Source organism: Naegleria lovaniensis (genome assembly GCF_003324165.1).
Source record: "Naegleria lovaniensis strain ATCC 30569 chromosome Unknown tig008, whole genome shotgun sequence".
NCBI lineage: Eukaryota > Heterolobosea > Eutetramitea > Acrasida > Naegleriidae > Naegleria > Naegleria lovaniensis.
Window position 1 is genome coordinate 459,590 of NW_025407830.1, and position 17,416 is coordinate 477,005.

The 17,416-nt window shown below is 35.4% G+C and overlaps 4 protein-coding genes across 4 annotated transcripts; 1 reads left to right on the forward strand and 3 right to left on the reverse strand.

The window, feature by feature from the left end:
- Positions 1 to 176: 176 nt before the first annotated feature.
- C9374_014546 (uncharacterized protein) lies at positions 177 to 10,916 on the reverse strand (the record flags this gene model as incomplete). The annotated part of the gene is made up of 3 exons (XM_044690545.1): positions 177 to 9,509; positions 9,652 to 10,188; positions 10,308 to 10,916. The coding sequence occupies 3 exons, from the start codon at positions 10,914 to 10,916 to the stop codon at positions 177 to 179; spliced, it is 10,479 nt and encodes a 3,492-aa protein (XP_044553138.1).
- A 69-nt stretch (positions 10,917 to 10,985) lies between these two features.
- Positions 10,986 to 13,307, reverse strand: C9374_014547 (uncharacterized protein; the record flags this gene model as incomplete). Its single annotated transcript, XM_044690546.1, has 1 exon — positions 10,986 to 13,307. One exon carries the CDS (start codon positions 13,305 to 13,307, stop codon positions 10,986 to 10,988), a length of 2,322 nt encoding a protein of 773 aa, XP_044553139.1.
- A 635-nt stretch (positions 13,308 to 13,942) lies between these two features.
- C9374_014548 (uncharacterized protein) lies at positions 13,943 to 14,620 on the forward strand (the record flags this gene model as incomplete). Its single annotated transcript, XM_044690548.1, has 1 exon — positions 13,943 to 14,620. One exon carries the CDS (start codon positions 13,943 to 13,945, stop codon positions 14,618 to 14,620), a length of 678 nt encoding a protein of 225 aa, XP_044553140.1.
- A 278-nt stretch (positions 14,621 to 14,898) lies between these two features.
- Positions 14,899 to 17,098, reverse strand: C9374_014549 (uncharacterized protein; the record flags this gene model as incomplete). Its single annotated transcript, XM_044690549.1, has 2 exons — positions 14,899 to 16,643; positions 17,095 to 17,098. The coding sequence occupies 2 exons, from the start codon at positions 17,096 to 17,098 to the stop codon at positions 14,899 to 14,901; spliced, it is 1,749 nt and encodes a 582-aa protein (XP_044553141.1).
- Positions 17,099 to 17,416: the final 318 nt, after the last annotated feature.

The following is a 17,416-nucleotide window of genomic DNA, read 5'->3' on the forward strand; positions in this document are numbered from 1 at the left end:
TTTCCTAAAAGAGATGGTTCTTCTTTTTGTAGCAATTTTCAAATTGAGGTTGTATCCAAATCGATTCTTGTTTTAAACGCACGAAAACATCGAGAAATTTTCACTATTTTCAGCAAATTAAGTTACATAAAACGTAAATTCACTTTAAAGGATCTGTTAGTGTTGAAATATTTCGTTCAAACATGATACAACTCATGAGCCATAAAGAAATATTCCACAGGACAATACATTTTCAATTTTCGAATCATTTCATCATCCATCTTGATACAAATCAATAACTCTCTACATTGTCTAATAATATCAAATAATTGTTCAATGATGAATGGTTTCAAATGTTCATGCTGCATCAAATCCACAAATGTTCTCATTCCTTTCACAATCTCTTCAGCTGCCACTGAATTAAAACTCAATGATGAAATAGTACCATTGGAATGATTGGTTGTGGATTGAATGAGAGAAGATGTACTTGATAAATTCGAAAATGTCATATTCCATTGATTTTGAAGTGCAGTAATATCATTGAGAACATTGAATCGAGATGAAATCGTTTCTAAACCTAATCGAACAATGGAGTGTTCCATACATGAGGATTGAGTTCCATTTAAACTCATCATGATTTGAGGAGGTAAGTAGTGAATATGTGTTGTCATGTTGGAATATCCAAAATTCAATGAATCTTCAATGAGTGAAGAGGCTCCACTAATATTACCAAACATGTTGGAAATGAAGACACTTCCTGTTGATTTGCGTTTGTTGTGAGATGTAGAAGATTGTTGAGAGAGTGGAGTCGAATGATTGGAAGAGTTGTTTCTGGTGTGTGAAGTGAACGAGGTAGATGCACGAACATTGTTACCAGTTGTTGTATGAAAACCATAATGATGATGATTCGTTGTGTTGGTACTACTACTATGACCAGTTGGTGGTGTGTTCATACCAGGACTATGACTAGTTGGTGTGTTCATACCATGACCACTCAGGTTCATTCCATGATGATTACTATTATTTGGATAGATTAAATGACCTAGCCATAGATCACTTCCAACATTGGAACTAGTGGTGAAAGTCTTCTTTCCATGTGCGGAACCAACATGAAACGATTGACTTGTCGTTGCAATCAATCTCTTTGAAATGACTTGTTCAAATGCTTCTTTTTGTTGTTGATTTGTTCCATATTTGATTAAATGGAAGATGTGATTCAATAACTTTTCAGTATTACTATTCAATATAAATGATGAAATTCCTTCAATGAGTTGTTTCTCAGTTTCAGTATTACTATACAAAGTGAGAGCATTCACATTGGACAAGTTTTGATCTTTTCTAAATATTTCATTCAAGTAAAACGTTGCATAAAATCGAATAATAAAAGGCTCAGAACTATTTTGAATGATATCCATAAATCTCTTAATGACTCTCTCGGATGATATTGGTAAGAGTGAAAGTACTTTAAATGTTTTGGTAATGAGATTATTATTAATTTCATAACTATTTCTATTATCGTCATGAATGAATAGTAATAATAGCATGGATAAATTGTTTAACATGGATTGTTGATGAGCATGCAAGTTTTGATAATGTCCAAATTGTCTTGAAGCATCCAATTGTTTATCTCTTTGATAGTATCTATAATTCATCATGTATATTTTTATAATCTTTAAATAGTATCTATAGATTAATAATAAAATAGATTGTTTGAATTCTGTTGGATGTTGTTGTTGTGAAATTCTAATCAAAGATTTAAATAGAATGGATAATAAATCACAAAATATTCTTTCAATAATTAATGGCACACCTTTGCAGGTAATGGTGTGATTTCCATAAATAGGTAATAAATGAGAGACAATATAGAGACATGACAAGTGTTGCTCCAAATTAAATGAATCAAAATAATAAGATTCAATATTAGATGGAATGGATGCGACACCACCACCCAGTGCTGTACTGGAATTTTGATATCGAGAATGACCATCAAGCATGTTTGGTAGCAGTGATCGAATACACACTCGAATAATGTGAATAATCTTATCTGAAGCAGTATCGAGAGAGAGGAATTTTTGTTGACTCATCAATAAAAGATTTGAATTGTGTCGATTCATATGAGGTGGTGGTGTTGCTGTTGTTGTTTGAGAAGAATCTCTCTCATCTTCCTCATCACTGCTATGACTATCATCCGTACTACTGCTACTACTATCATCTGTACTACTACTACTACTATCATGATGTGCACATGAATCAACACCTTCCTCATGTTTTCGAATTCTTCTCGTCTTGGGAGTACGTGGTGAAGATTTTGTATGAGGACTGTGCGGTTGATTTGTGTGAATTTCAGTAGAGGAATCATGATTCTTGATGGAAGATGGAGAATTGTCGTCCTCCTCTTCTTCTTCTTCGTCATCCTCATCATCATTATCACCCTCTTCATCACTACTTGGTTCTTCTCCATGCTTCGATTCACTTTCAATATTGGCGAGCAAAATGAGTACTGATTTTGATAATTGAATAAATCTTGGAATGATGTGATTTCTCTTAATGGAAATGTAATCCTTTTTTAGAATACCTTGATAGTATAAATCATAATATTCACTCATAGATGTTTCATTCTCACTGGTTGGAGAGTGCACTTGATTCGATCGGGATGAGTATGTATTCTTTAAAAACTGATAATGATTCAATAAAATTCTCTCCATAATCATTAAGAGAATGATTTCCTTGTTCTTCTGCATACACGAGATTAATTTTAAAAATCCACCTCCTTCATTGTTAAGATTCAAAAGAGATTGTGCAATCAAGGAATCAATTCCATAGATTGGATCTTTCACTTGCATGTTGTTAATCGAATGCGGGACAAACAAAGAAATTAATTTGTTCATGTAGGATTCATCTTGTTCAAAGACTTCTACAAATTTTGTCACATGATCATAAAATTTAACATTGTACTCTAATGAGTGAACAATTTTTCCATTAAAATTATAGTTAATAATTTGTTTGAAATCATCTGTAACCTTTTCACACATATCGCTGTCCAATACAATGTTATTTCCCAATAATGCAAGAAGAAAATCTACACATTTCAAAGTAATCTTCGATGATCGATGTGCAATATTCGAATAGTGTTTAAACAAGTTATTATAGAGAGGATAAACAATCTTATAGGAATCGTAACTGGATTTAGATTCAAGAGAAGGTGAAATGAATTCATCAGGACTAATCATTTGAATTCTTCTAATCAATACAAGTATCAATTTGAATAGAATGAAAAAACTGACATCAGCAATTCCATTGGTTGTCGTATTCGTTTGTTGGTGTTGGTGTTGTTGGGATCGATTCATCATGGAGCCATAAAATGAATGATTGGTACTACTACTACCACTTTCATGGTTGTTACCAGTACTACTACTACTACTACTCGACATGGAAAGATTTCCTCCAATACTGGTCGCATATCTTTGATGATGACTCTGAGAATTTCCTTGTGTTCTCTCACTCGACAAGTTAATCAGAATGAGTAAATCACTCACACACTTCTTCAATAAATGCATGTACACATTCAATACTTGTCGATTCAATACAACATCGATCGTTGGTGATGATAATACAATGAGTAATAGATATGGAGTAGTTCCATAAATATTCATCAATAGAGTGGTCATTTGCTCAAATAAATAATTCTCTTGACAATATTCAATTAATCTCTCAATACAACCACTGGAATGAACAACATTTGAAATGTTAAAGTTTTGAACTGAAAAGAAATCATTGTCTTGTTGAAAAGATGAAGGAGAAGATGATGGTTGAGAAAGTCTGAAAGAGGTGGTTGGTTTTCTAGAATTGAAAATACTCTTTTTCTTTTCCATGGTTGTGAAAATAATGGGTTGTGAATCTTCACTTTGATCACTGGGTTCATTTCTCTTCAAAAAATCGGATAATACATCAATGAAGGTATTTGCATTCAAATCGTTGGTACTTGAAGTGAGAATTCTCAATGCAATATTCTGAATGGCAACATATTTTGAAGTGATGGCTCTCTTTAAATATTCTCGATAGAGATTTTCAATCAAACCAATATCCTTAATATAATCTTCTACATAGAATGAATCACCCAAAGATTGACTCATACTTGTCGTGTTGGTCGTGTTCGTATGGATACCAGAAATAAAGGAAGAAGATTGATGAGCAGATTCATAATTTCCTCCAAACCATGAAGATCTCATTCCTGCAGTGGTGTTGCCAAGAACGTTACTAATGTTGCTACTACTACTATTGCTACTTCCATGCACAGCTCCCAATGAAGTAGCTGCCATCATGGTAGGATTCGAAGGATTAATGCTAGCTCTCGTACGTCCACTCAAATCCATTCCACTACTTCTTCTCACTTGATTTGAAAATTGTTCAAGTTTGTCAATACTCAAATTTCTAATTAAAATTCTCTCAATAATGACTTGTTCACTTAATACTAATTTGTCTTTTTGTAACTTGTTGAGAAGAGCTTTCACTTCATCCTTATCCATGAAATGCACCATATTATAAATACACTTTCTATAGAATGGATCAAGATAGAATTTGCGAATGACACTGGTTCGAATGGTCAATTTTGGTTTAAAAACAGTTTTCAGAGTCTTTCTTTTTAAATATCGAATGAGTGAATGTTTTTCTTTCTTTGCCCATTGAACTCCTGTTAAATATTCTCTCACCACTGTTGGCATGATAAAGTACTTAAATTGAGGTAAATAACCAAGTAATGGAAATTGTTGAGAAGATATTTGATGATCGTCTTCATAGTACATTTGATAAATGAACATGATTTGTTTCCAAATCAGGCGATACAGTTGAGGTTTTCCATCAAAGAAATCTTCTGGTAATTTTCTAAATTTCTCAATTTTAGAAATTGATAAATATTCAGCCAAATCTAAAATGAATTCAATGAGATCATTCACTGTCAGTAATTTTTCATTCTTTGTGAATTGTTCAATATTATTGAATGAAATTCTCTTTCGATCGTCGTAGTGATCTTTGAGAGAGAGCCTTAATTGATTGGATGGAGAATTTAGTCCAGAGGTGTTATTACCACTATGAGATGGAGGTTGAGATGGATGGAAGAAATTGGATATGAAATTTTTAGAATCTCGTTTACCACCACCAAGACCATGATGGGTATGCATTGTGCTATTGTTATTGGTATTGGTATTGTTATTATTGGTATTGTTGGTATTGTTATTATTGGTATTGTTGGTATTGTTAGAATTTGAAATTCCCATCGAGAAACGTAATGATCTCGATCGAGTACGCTTCGAAGTTGTAGTAGAATCAGAATTGGTACCTTCTTGTGGACTCAGAGTGCTATCAATGGCAAGGTACGGTGGAATCATGTTCGAGGAGGGATTGAGAGAATCGGATGAACCATCACGACTACTACGTTGTGCTGTATCAGGAGTGGATGCATGTTGCCAAGTGGTGGTACCAAAACTATGACTCGTGCCACCACCAATACTACCACCACTACTAGTGCGATGAATAGCAAGTGAAGCTGTGGTACTACTACTACTACTGTTATTATTATTATTGCTGATCGTATGACTCGTATTCAATGGCATTAAACTCAAATCACTTGAAAGGTAATACTTGTTTAGAAATTGTTCAATAATCATTCGAATTGGAATTTCACCTCCATACTCTTCATGACTTTGTTTTAACGCAAAATAATATGAAAAGGATGGAATTCGAGCAATTTCTAAATATCTAAAATCAAACTCATTAAATTCATTGAAGAGAGTATTGGCAAGAAAACCTCCAAATGATTTCTTTTTGGAATTTTGCAAGTCCTGTGATGGTAATAAATTATTCTTTCCTCTGAGAGAATTTGTCTTTTTCGAAGAGGATGCATCGTTCATTGCACCAGAATGAACACTGCTGCTGTTCACTGTTGTGTTCGTAGGAGTGGTATTATTGAATAATGAAAGATCAGAGAGTGTGGTTGAGGTCAATAAAATATTCTGACCACTCGCATGATTCACTGCTGTACAATTTTGTAATAATGATGAAATGTTATTCACACCACACGAATGTATATCAATATTCTTTAAAATATAATGACTATAAAAAGTATTGAAATTTGGATCTAATGGATGAGACATGTCATCCATCATGGTTGGTTGGCTTTGATTCTCAACAATATAAATAGTATTGTTGGTAAAAGCGCTTAATTGTGAGAGAATATTATAATAGTCTTGTCCTTTGAAATGTTGAAAATGATCAAATATTAATATACAATTTCCATTCAGTATTTGTTGTCTTAAATATTGTTGAATATCCTTATTGAATTGAAGATGAGATTTTGATGAAAAGCCATTCATAGTACTTGTTGAATGGAGCATGTGAGAGGATTTGTTTGATGGTATTGTGAATCCTCGAGGACTTGTTGGAGTTCCAGGAATGAATGATGAACTCACACTCATTGGATCAGAGAAGCTTCCCATAGAGACTTGTGGTGCATCTCCTACAAGAGGACTGACAATGTTAATAGCAGAATCAGTATTATTGGAAGTCTTGATTGCAGTTCCAAAATAATATTCAAAACATCCTTGAATCATCTTGTCTGTAAAATCTTCCATATAGTTCATATTTAAAATATTTCTCATTGAAATTAAAAGTGGAATTTTTGTAACACTACCAGTTTGTACAGTGGATACATTATGACTTGCTAATAACTGTAGAATATTACTGCTACTTGTAGAGTGTTGATCACTGACTGTATAAATATGTTCCATGTAATATCGTTGAATGGAAGATACAAAAAATGATAAATCCACATCGGTGAAATTACAATTTCGACAATTCAACACATAGGTGATGGGTGTGGTTGAATACTTGTTATAAAAGAAATCAGTAGTGGTATTGGTTACATTGCTATTCACACTATTCGTACTAAATCGATTGGTGAGAGATGAAATGGAGGCATGTGCTGCTGCTGCCATCGTACTGCTGTTCAGATTGCTGTTGGAATTTGTTGAAGCCATAGAGAGTGTATGATTCTTAGGGCGAGATCCAGTACCAGTACCACCATTCTTGTTGTTACCATTCGATTCATAATCTCCCGATTGAAATAAAATATCAAAATTGGTATTTCTCACTCCAATCACAGCTGCTCGTTTTCGTGTTCGCATTTGTTGATTATAAAAGTCATCATTCATGTCCATGGAAAGTACATTCACGTTAGAAAAGAGAGGTGCATGTGAAAGGTATGGACTATTAGCACCATGAAATATGGAAGACATGGATTGTGAATATTGATGATGCGAAGAAGTAGAGGAAGAAGAGGAACTTGAAAACGATCGATTGGGACTGCTTGAATTGTGTTTGCTGAGAGTATGATGATGGTGTTGTTGTGGACTCTTCATGCTGGACATCATGATATTACTCAAACTTGCAGAAGGAGATCCACCACTCATGGTTGGTTGTTGTTGTGAATGTTGTGAATGGTATTGTTGAGAAGTCTTCATGTGGTTGGAACTATGACCACCACTACTAGTACCACTGCCAGTACTGGTACCTGTACTACTATGGCCACCACCACCACCACTCAGTGGGCTGTTACCTTTTCCTGTATAATCATTAGTAGTACTTGGAATGGCGCCAGCACCAGAATGGATTTTTGTTGCATGGTTAGTACTACTAGCATGACCACTACTACCATTCTCACGATTCGTGGAACGATCTCTAATATTCAAAATATTTGGATTGGCCTTCACATAGGATACTAATTCAATTTTCACTTCTTTCAAAAATCGAATGTAATCAAATTTTCCTTTCAATGTGAAAACTAAATTATCTTCATCTTGGACTCTTTTAAATAATTCATAAAGCATGGAATTCATGGTTGTACTCGAGTTGCCACCTGATGCTACACCACCACCACTGTTGAATGTCTGTTGTTGTTGTTGTTGTTGCTTTCTCAGTCCACCTTTCAAAATAAATGTTGTGGGATCATCTTCATCATCTTCAGAATCATCGGAGGATTCAGAATTATTCGAACTAGGATTCATGAAATGATCATTATTACTGAATATATTACTATAGACATAGAGATTACTGAAATACACATCTCGAAATGGAAAATGTTTGCAATTTTGTACACACTTTGTAAAAGTATGAATATAAACATAATTATCAACATCACATAGTAGACATTTCAATACTTTTTCAGACCTTGAATGAAGGGCTGACTTGGTAAAAAAGTAATAACAATCCTTAAATTCGTTCCATGATATTTTTGATATATAAGGTCCAAACATTTGATCCCAGAAATGTCTCGCTAGCTTGAAAATGATGAAGTGTGAATTGTTAAATCGATGAGCAGTTGCATGTGAAATCATTGAGGTAGTACCACTACTATGACTAGTGCTATTACCACCACCATTATTATTGTTGTTAGTGTTGATCATGAAATTGTGTAATGATGGACTTAACGCAGAACTCGAGAAACTTCCAAAACCACCATGACTACTACCTGCAAATGAATGAGTGAAAGATGAATTCGTCGTGATGAACATTCTCGGAGAAAAGGTAGAATCTACATAAAGTTGAGGAGAGAATAGCTCATATCCTCCCATCAACAGTGAACTTGAATTGCCAGCACTCGACGTGATATGATTTGGTAGAGATGCATGAGTATTACCAATGTGTATCACATCAATTGAATCATTAATTTGTTGTTGAATAGAATCCAAAGTCGATAATAAATCTACCATTTCTTTCTTTTGACCACCACCTGTCATGGAAGACTGAAGTGCATGAAAATGATTCATTGAAAAATGTTCTCTCTTCTCCTTTGTGAGAAATGCAAGACATTCTGTTGCATTTAATCTTTCACTTGAATCTAATCTCAAACATTGATAGACCATTCTCAATAAAATGTTATGACCCTTGTCCAAGAGTAGTGTGAGTAATTTGTATTGATCTTGTTGAGAATAATTATTGGATGGACAAGTCACCAAGTTATTATTACTTCCACCATTGATGTTGTTGCTACTAGTTGAACCAGAATTCACGTGACTAGCAGTGGTATTATTCGTAATTGGAGGTTCTTTCAACGACACACTCACTGATGATTCACCACCATCTTGTGATATGATCGCTGATTCATCCTCTTTCACACATTCACTAATAAAATTATCAATGACCAATTTTGTTTCATAATTATTTGAACAATTAAATAATAAATTTCGAAGTGAATCAAATCTACTTCTTCTCTTTTGTACAAGTAATTGAAGAGCAACAATTCCAAGTGCCCACATATCCACACTTTCATTGTAATATTTTCCATCAAATATTTCAGGTGCCATATAATTTTTAGATCCTGTGATGGACATGAGAGGTGAATCTCCAACTCTGAATTCACGTGTTAAACCAAAATCAGATACATAAATATTTGCATGTTCTAATATTTGTAAATAGGTTGGAGGTGGAGATTGATTGAGCATGGAATTCTTTGTTTGAAGGAGAATATTATCAGGTTTCTAGAAATGTGAGAAGATAGAGAAGTCATGAATTTCATAAACATGAATTTCAGTTTTCATAAATATGTATCATTCCAGAAAAGACATGTTCATAATATAATTTCGAAACGATATTGTATCAAATTAAACGTAGAGAACTTACAATATCCAAATGCACCAATTTCCTCTTGTGGAAAAACACGAGTGATCTTGTAATGTTAATCATCCAATCCAATTTCAATTCTCCACTAATGAATGGAGATGAAGATTTTGAATATTCTGTGGCATAATTAAATATCACATCTTCTAAACTACCCAAATCACAAAATGCCATGACGATGGATAAAACATATTCACATTCACCTCGCATTGAATTTTTGTATTCCTTATAATAAATATCATAGTGTGGAACAATGTGAACTTGAGATGAAATGGAAGAATGTTGAAATTTGTGTGAAGAAGAGGAATCAAGTGAATGATTGGAGTGTTGTTGATGCTGTTGGTGATGATGATGATGGTTGTGAGAAGACATGACCATCATGGCCATTGACTCTCTCTCAACATTGCACACTTGTAAAATTAATTTGATTTGTTGTTCCAGATCTGGCAATGTTGAAATGGTAATTCTTTTGATGGCATATTGAGGTGGTGTAGAAGTGTTGAAATTGATACTAGAAGAGTCATTGAGAGTTGCCAAAAACTAGTTCAAGTGATTATTTCACAGCACCATCCATAACAATCAATGGCATATTGTTCAGTATATAAAAACAGTGAATATTCAATGTGTTGAACGCTCATGAATGTTTTGTTCATACATACCACTTGTCCTTCAATACCACCCCCCAATTTTTTGATAATCTTGTAATCAAATCTCGGAGAGGTGAATTTCGATAAATCGAGTGCAGTATTTCTCAAACAAACGTCAATCATTGGTTTGTAGAGATGAGATTTCGAGGATGAAATGGGAATGTAGGGATCTATGATTGTGGATGATGATGTTGAAATTTCGGAACAGGATGGTTGTTGTATTGCTGAAGAGTGGTGGTGGTGATGATTGGAAAAGTTATGATGATGATGAGTATTGGATGTTGTGTGTAGTGATTGAGTTGTTGTGGTTGTGGTGGTTTCAGAAACACTCTTGTTGCTACTTGCCACTTGTATGGTGAGAAGTGATTGTTGTGGTGATGATGTGGTAGAGGGAGGAGAGGATCGGGAGGATGACGATGTTTGGGTTGCCTTCTCCTCTTGATTCACGCAGCAACGAGTTGTTGTCTCCTCTGTTTCATTATTGTTGTTGTGTTGATGATGATGGACCGGTTCGTCTGATGCTTCTTCGGAAGTTTCTATACGAACAATTTGGTGGTCATTATGAGTGTCAGTGTTTGGTGGTGATGTTGTTGATTTACTGTTATTGTTACCCTCCAACATCTCGGCGGAAAATGTTTGAATTATTTTTGTTAGAAAACCTGAAATTTGACAGGTGGGATTTGGGTTGTTTCATTGCTCTTGGCTTGAAAGGGAATCATAATATCGATTCGACATTCTAAGGGACCTATTAGGGGTTGTAGATGGAATCAAAGAATGACCGCCTGAAAAAGAACTCTGTAACATGTTTGGAATGTGTGATGAATTGTACTCACTAGTTCGAGAGTCGAGCACTGCCAATTCTTGATAAAACGCTGGCTGTAGATGTGAGGAGAGTCTTCCCTCTTGTTGAATCATGTCTTGGTGAGATGCCATGTCTCCAGTGGTGTAGTGGTGTGACGTCTCTTCTAACAACACGGATGTGTCATCTGGTTTTTGTTGATTTGGTCTTGTATTGGAATACCTGTCATCAGGAATTGAGTTGTAAATTGTGGTATAGTCTTGAGAAGCATTGAAAGGTGGAGAAATACTTGCTTGTCCAGACAGAGCGGTAGGGTTGTTATTGGGTAAGGTGTTTGATATAGACGGAATGGGTTGTAAAATCATGTCCACAGACGACTTGAATGGCTCTCTGTCAACTATTGCCGAGTTTCGTTGCGTGTTCAATACATCATGCAGTTCTCTTCGAAGGTCTTCTTTCTCATTGTAAACATTGTTTCTATCTGCTTGCACAATACTGAGGTATCTTTTTGTCTCTTCTAGTTGACGCTGTAATTTACGAATTGACTCTGTCAGTACTCTATTTTCTTTCAAGGTCTTTCTTTCATTTTCCTCCATGTCTGATTTCATCTTTTGTAAGGACTGTTGAGATTTTCGTAAATTCGAATTTTCTTCTTCGAGCCTTCTCATATTATTCCTGACAGATTCCACCTCTAAATTTGTCCTTTCTATTTGTTGTGCATGTTTTATGGCCATTTCCCTTTCGGTTTGCTTGGATTTTTGTTGTATCTCTTGAACTTGTTGCTCAAATTTCGACGTTCTTTCCTCAAACATTATTGATTTTGATTTTTCTTCTTCGAGTTGAAGTTCAACGCTGCGCGAATAATCAGCAGCATTTTGAAGCTCTGCAATACATCTACTTTTCGTCTCCAAAAGCGATTTAATCTCATTAACAAGGGCTTCTGTGGTTGAGTTCTCAGTTGAAAGAAGTGTTTTGCAGAAAGTCTGTGTTTCTGAAATCTCTTGAATCATCTTGTTGCTTTGATCTTTGGTCATGACAACAGAATTGCAAATTTCTCTCAGCTCCTTTCTTACATCTCCCAAATACTGATAATGACTAGTTTTCAAAGCGGAGTAATCACTCTCTAGTTTTTTGTGTTCCTTCATCAAACGATCATATTCCTCGTGCGATTGTTTGAGCTTGTCACTCCATTGCAATGAACTGGATTCAATAAATGCCTCCAATTCATAAACTCTCTTTTCAGTTTCTTCTTTGTTAAATAATATCTGGTCCCTTTCTTTGTCACTCATGTTCAACTCATACTTGAGTTTTTCAATATCTTCTGTAAGTCGGTTAATCTCATTAAACAAATCATTCCGTTCTTGTTCATGCTGTTTTTGAAACTCCAAACTTTGATGTTTTTCTTCATTTAGGTGATGCAATGCCTCATCCAACTTGTATTGCAGTTCAGATAAATCTAACTCCATTTTGTTGATTTTTTCGTGCAAATCACTATTCTCATGTTGATAGCTTTTTAACTCTTCGTTTCTGTCCGCTAGCTGTTGTGAACTGATCTCAAGCTTATCCAAGAGATCCTTGTTTTCAGACGCAATGCTTTGTTGGGTTTTCTTTGATTTTTCAATCTGGTCTGTCATGATGACATTTTCATGTTCCAAACGATCTGCATGTAATTTGGTGTTGTAAAGGTCAGATTGAACTTTCTCCAACATTTTTTGAACATTGAATCTTTCTTGAGTAGCTTGGCGAAGATCGTGATCCTTTTGACTTAAATCCCTATTTAAATCTTGCACCCTTCTCTCCATGGACTGAAGTTCTTTAAGCAGTGAGTTGTTGTATTCAATTTGAGATGTTAGTTCCTCGGAGAGATCAACCTTAGACGATCCAACGTTGGACAAAATGTTCAGATCCATCATGGAACTGTTGGGGGATGGTTTTATAGGTGTTGAAGATGGATTGAAGAGTTGAGGCTCGAACGCCCTATGTGATGAATACGAACCCACAACATCATCTGTTCCTGTTACAGGATTAAGCGATGATGTTTGGAGATCTAAATTACTATTTTGTTTTGAAGTATTGCCTTCCCAGCTATCGTTTCTTGAGGAAATTTGATGATTTATTCCACTTCCGACCTTGCTGTTGTTGTTATGTACGGACGAAGAGGTTAAAGTCGTTGGCAACAGCTTGGAGGCTGTTGTTGAGGGTGTTTTTCTCATTTTTTGGAGGGATTTAAAAATCTGCTCAAAATCTGCTGTTCTTGAAGGCTCATGCATCACAGCACTAACACCTCTTCATCCGATCATACGATGACTACTCCATCCTATCGATCGATATTTTCTCGTGATTACAAATTTCCAAAACATGCTCATCTTCTTCTTGTTTGCTCTCTATTCATAATTTTAATTTGTATTGTCTACATGATTGCTCAATGGATCAATGCTGTCAATACAGCTGCCACTGGTTCACTATCAAGTGATCATAATAATGTTCTGATCGATCATGAACATTTCAGACAAGCCATAATTTCTGGAAATGATGACAATCATCCCACTACTCCTCCAATCTTGACACAAGTTTGAAGAATCCATTGTTAAGTTTACAATTTCAGCACTCTCCGATGAAGAACATTTATGAACAGGGACACAATCCGTCAAACGTGGCTTCGAACAACACAAACTAGCGTGCCTTTAAATTCTTTTCATATTCGCATGCATGCATATGAAAGCACAACGAACGAACGAACGAACGAACGAACGAACGAACGAACGAACGAACGCACACAAGCACACACACATGAACACGCACACAAGCACACACATGAACGAACAAAAGCACACACACACTCTTAAAAATGTCTCTACGTCTGCTATTGACCACGTTATTGTCTCTTCTCACTTCCATTCTCTTTGTATTGTATTTGATTCATACCCAACAATTGTCAGAGTTTGTTCATGATACTCAAAATAAGATTTGGAAAAGTGTCATGTTCACACCCACACATTCCGAAGTGACATCATCGCCACCACCCATGATGAGTGTCTACAATTTCACTGTGATGGATTCGAATCAACAAGTCATTGCTCTCAACTCTTCACAATACCTCAACAAGGTATTACTCATTGTGAATGTTGCTTCTCAATGTGGATTCACTCCTCAATATGAATCTTTACTACGTTTATATGAGAAATTTGGACCACAAAATAACAATGGAAGATTTGAAATTCTTGCATTCCCTTGTAATCAATTTGGATATCAAGAACCTGCTCCAATTGGAGATGTATGTGAATTTGTAACCTCAAAATATCATATTACATTTAAAATATTTGACAAGGTGATGGTGAATGGAAAAGATACTATCCCATTGTATCGATATTTGAAAGAACATGCACCAGGATTTATTAGTAATGGAATTAAATGGAATTTCACTAAATTCCTAGTCAATTCTAAGGGTCAAGTCGTTGGAAGATATTCTCCAATTACAAATCCCGAGTCATTGTCACCCATTATTGAACGATTATTAAATGAGTAGTTTGAAATGGGCCATCATCATTCAAATTCTACTTGTACTTTGGAGCTAGATTCAATAACATAAATATTCAATGACATTATTTTGACTCTTTCGAAAATGCAAAAACAGCCGGTTTAAAGAACTGTCTAGCAATTGCCTGCAACCACCCTTTCGTTCAAAATTGTGAAATTTCGTCAATTAAGGGGATTTTTTAATAAAAAATGATTCATGTAAAGGACAATTTGGATAAAAAATTGCAATCGTCTCGTTTCGTGTTGGAAATGCATGGTGGTCTCTCATTAACAGGACAACAAGGCCTCTTCAGCAAAAAATTCCACATCAGGATCACTATCTTCACGCAATGCACTCAATACTGGTTTGATCTTTTCTTGAACAATCTTTGAATCGACACGTGGAATGATCACTCCCAAAGTCTTGGCAACATTGAAACGAATATTTGGAACAGGATCCTTTGACATTTCAATAACAACGTCTAATAAATGAGTGGCAATGCTCTCTTCAGGCATCACTTTGGATAGAACACCAATGGCAAACAATGTAGTCATTCGATATAAATAATTAGAGTCTTTTGACATTTCAACTATTTTTGGTAATAAATGTTCCACTGCCCATGCAGCTCCAAAAGTTTCAGTCAATTTCTTTAAATTATTGGTTGCAGCTTCACGAATGGAATAGACAGAATCAGATAACCATGTCATACACAAATCATTCAACTTGTCATTGAAAAATTTAACACCCAATTGTGCAGCTAAAAGTGGAATGTGTTCAATAATTGCTGCACGTACTCTCCATTGTTTATCCTCAGCCAATTCAACAATTGCAGGTAATAGAGATTGTGCTAATAAATCAACACCAATCACATCATTGACAGATTCCAATCTAGAAATAATATTCAAACGAACTTCAGGAGATTCATCTTTCAATAATTGTAAAAAGAGTGGTAACAAGGATTCAATGGTAGGCTCTCGTCCTAAAATTGGCGCCAAACCCATAATTTCACTAGCCAATGCAGATCGAACATGTTCCGATTTGTCTGAAACTAAATTCTTGATATTGGGCAATACTTCTGAGACAATTAAATCTTTTGGAACCAATGAACAGACATCAGCAACTTTGAGAGATGCAGCTGTTCTCACTTCTGCTTCTGAATCTGTACACAACTTGACATAGGCATGTAAGAGTTCACTTTGTAATACTTCTTGACCCATTCCTTCGCACAATGATTTGAAATGATCAGCAACCATATATCTCACTCTCCATGACTTGTCATTACAACAACTCTTAATGACTGGTAGAATATGTGTGAGAGATTCTTTCGGAGCCAGTAATTTGGAAAATGCGACACAATTTTCAACCGTCAATAACCGAACCGAATCTTGATCATCCTGATGTAAATGTAGAAACATTTGAACCATTTCACTCACTAAAAATTCACGTTCTACTTTGGCAGCAAATTCACCCAAATTCGTACAGGCAGCTCTTCTGACCATGGGTGTATCATCTTTACACAATTTGAAATAGGTTTGTCTCAATTCAGCCTTCACATCCTTACTCACGACTGGATACAATACAGCAAAGAGACCACATGAAGAAGATCTCGAAGTGAACCATTCACCACTCGATAACTTTCTCACCAATGGTAAAATGTATTGTTCCGTGTGTTGAACCGCTTTCATTTCATTGGCAATCTTGCACAGAGATTTTACAGCTCGATCTCTCACACTCGATTCTTCAACATTACACAAAGTCTCTAATGGTAGAATGAGACAATGCGCATGTTCAGCACCACCCACATATTGAACAAAATTACCCAATTCTTCAGCGAGAGCAAGTAATACTTCATCTTCATCATCAATACATGATTCATTGAGAAAAGGTATCAATTCATATCGGGTACGATCTTGTCCCAATGCATTGGCAATGGTACCCAATCGTTTAATGGAGTTGAGTCTGAGTTGAACATCTTCATTCTTTAATTCATCAATGAGAATGGCAATGGGATAGAGTGATTCTTCATTTTCCTCTGTGTTTGAGTGTGTTTGAGTGTGTTTGATGGGTGTGTTTGGTTGATGAAGGGTGTGTTTGAAGGGTGTTTGGTTTGGGTGTGTTTGAGTGTGTTTGGTTGATGAAGGGTGTGTGTTTGGTTTGAATGGTTGTTGTTGTTGTTGAATGAAAAGCATAGTTAAACCAGAAGAGAGAGAGCGTGTGGTATTCATCCGAGTTCAAGTATGAGTCATGAAAAGATTTTGAGATCGAGTCATATGAATGTGTGTGTGTGTGCAAAGATGAGAGAAGTGAGCGAGAGTAGTAGAGATGATGGTTGTTGTCATTGCAAGAGGTGATGATTTCATTAAAATATTTAACGGATTCATGAAATTGAAAAACACCATTGTGTTTGAAATATGTGGAGACATAAATCACCATTGGTTGATATTTCATTAAAATCATCATTGTCATCATCATGATGTACATACCCATTTTGAATATTATTAGTGGATAAATATCTAGAGAGATTCAAAGATCCGATCCTGAAAATACTATTACAAATATTCCGTATTGAATTCAAAATGCCACAAGTATGAATTATTCTTGTTGTTTTTGAAGTTTTGAAACAAAAACTCTCGTAATGTTGTTGGTCTTTGAAATATTTTTTGGTTGATTTGACAAGAGGAGTGCACCTCGTGCCTCGAAACGTTTCAACATTAAAAAATCCTGTATGAAAACATTGCCCCCTAAAAGTGAGAAAACTCTCTCCATCATCATCAAATACCAATTGCACCACTGTACCGAGTGTTT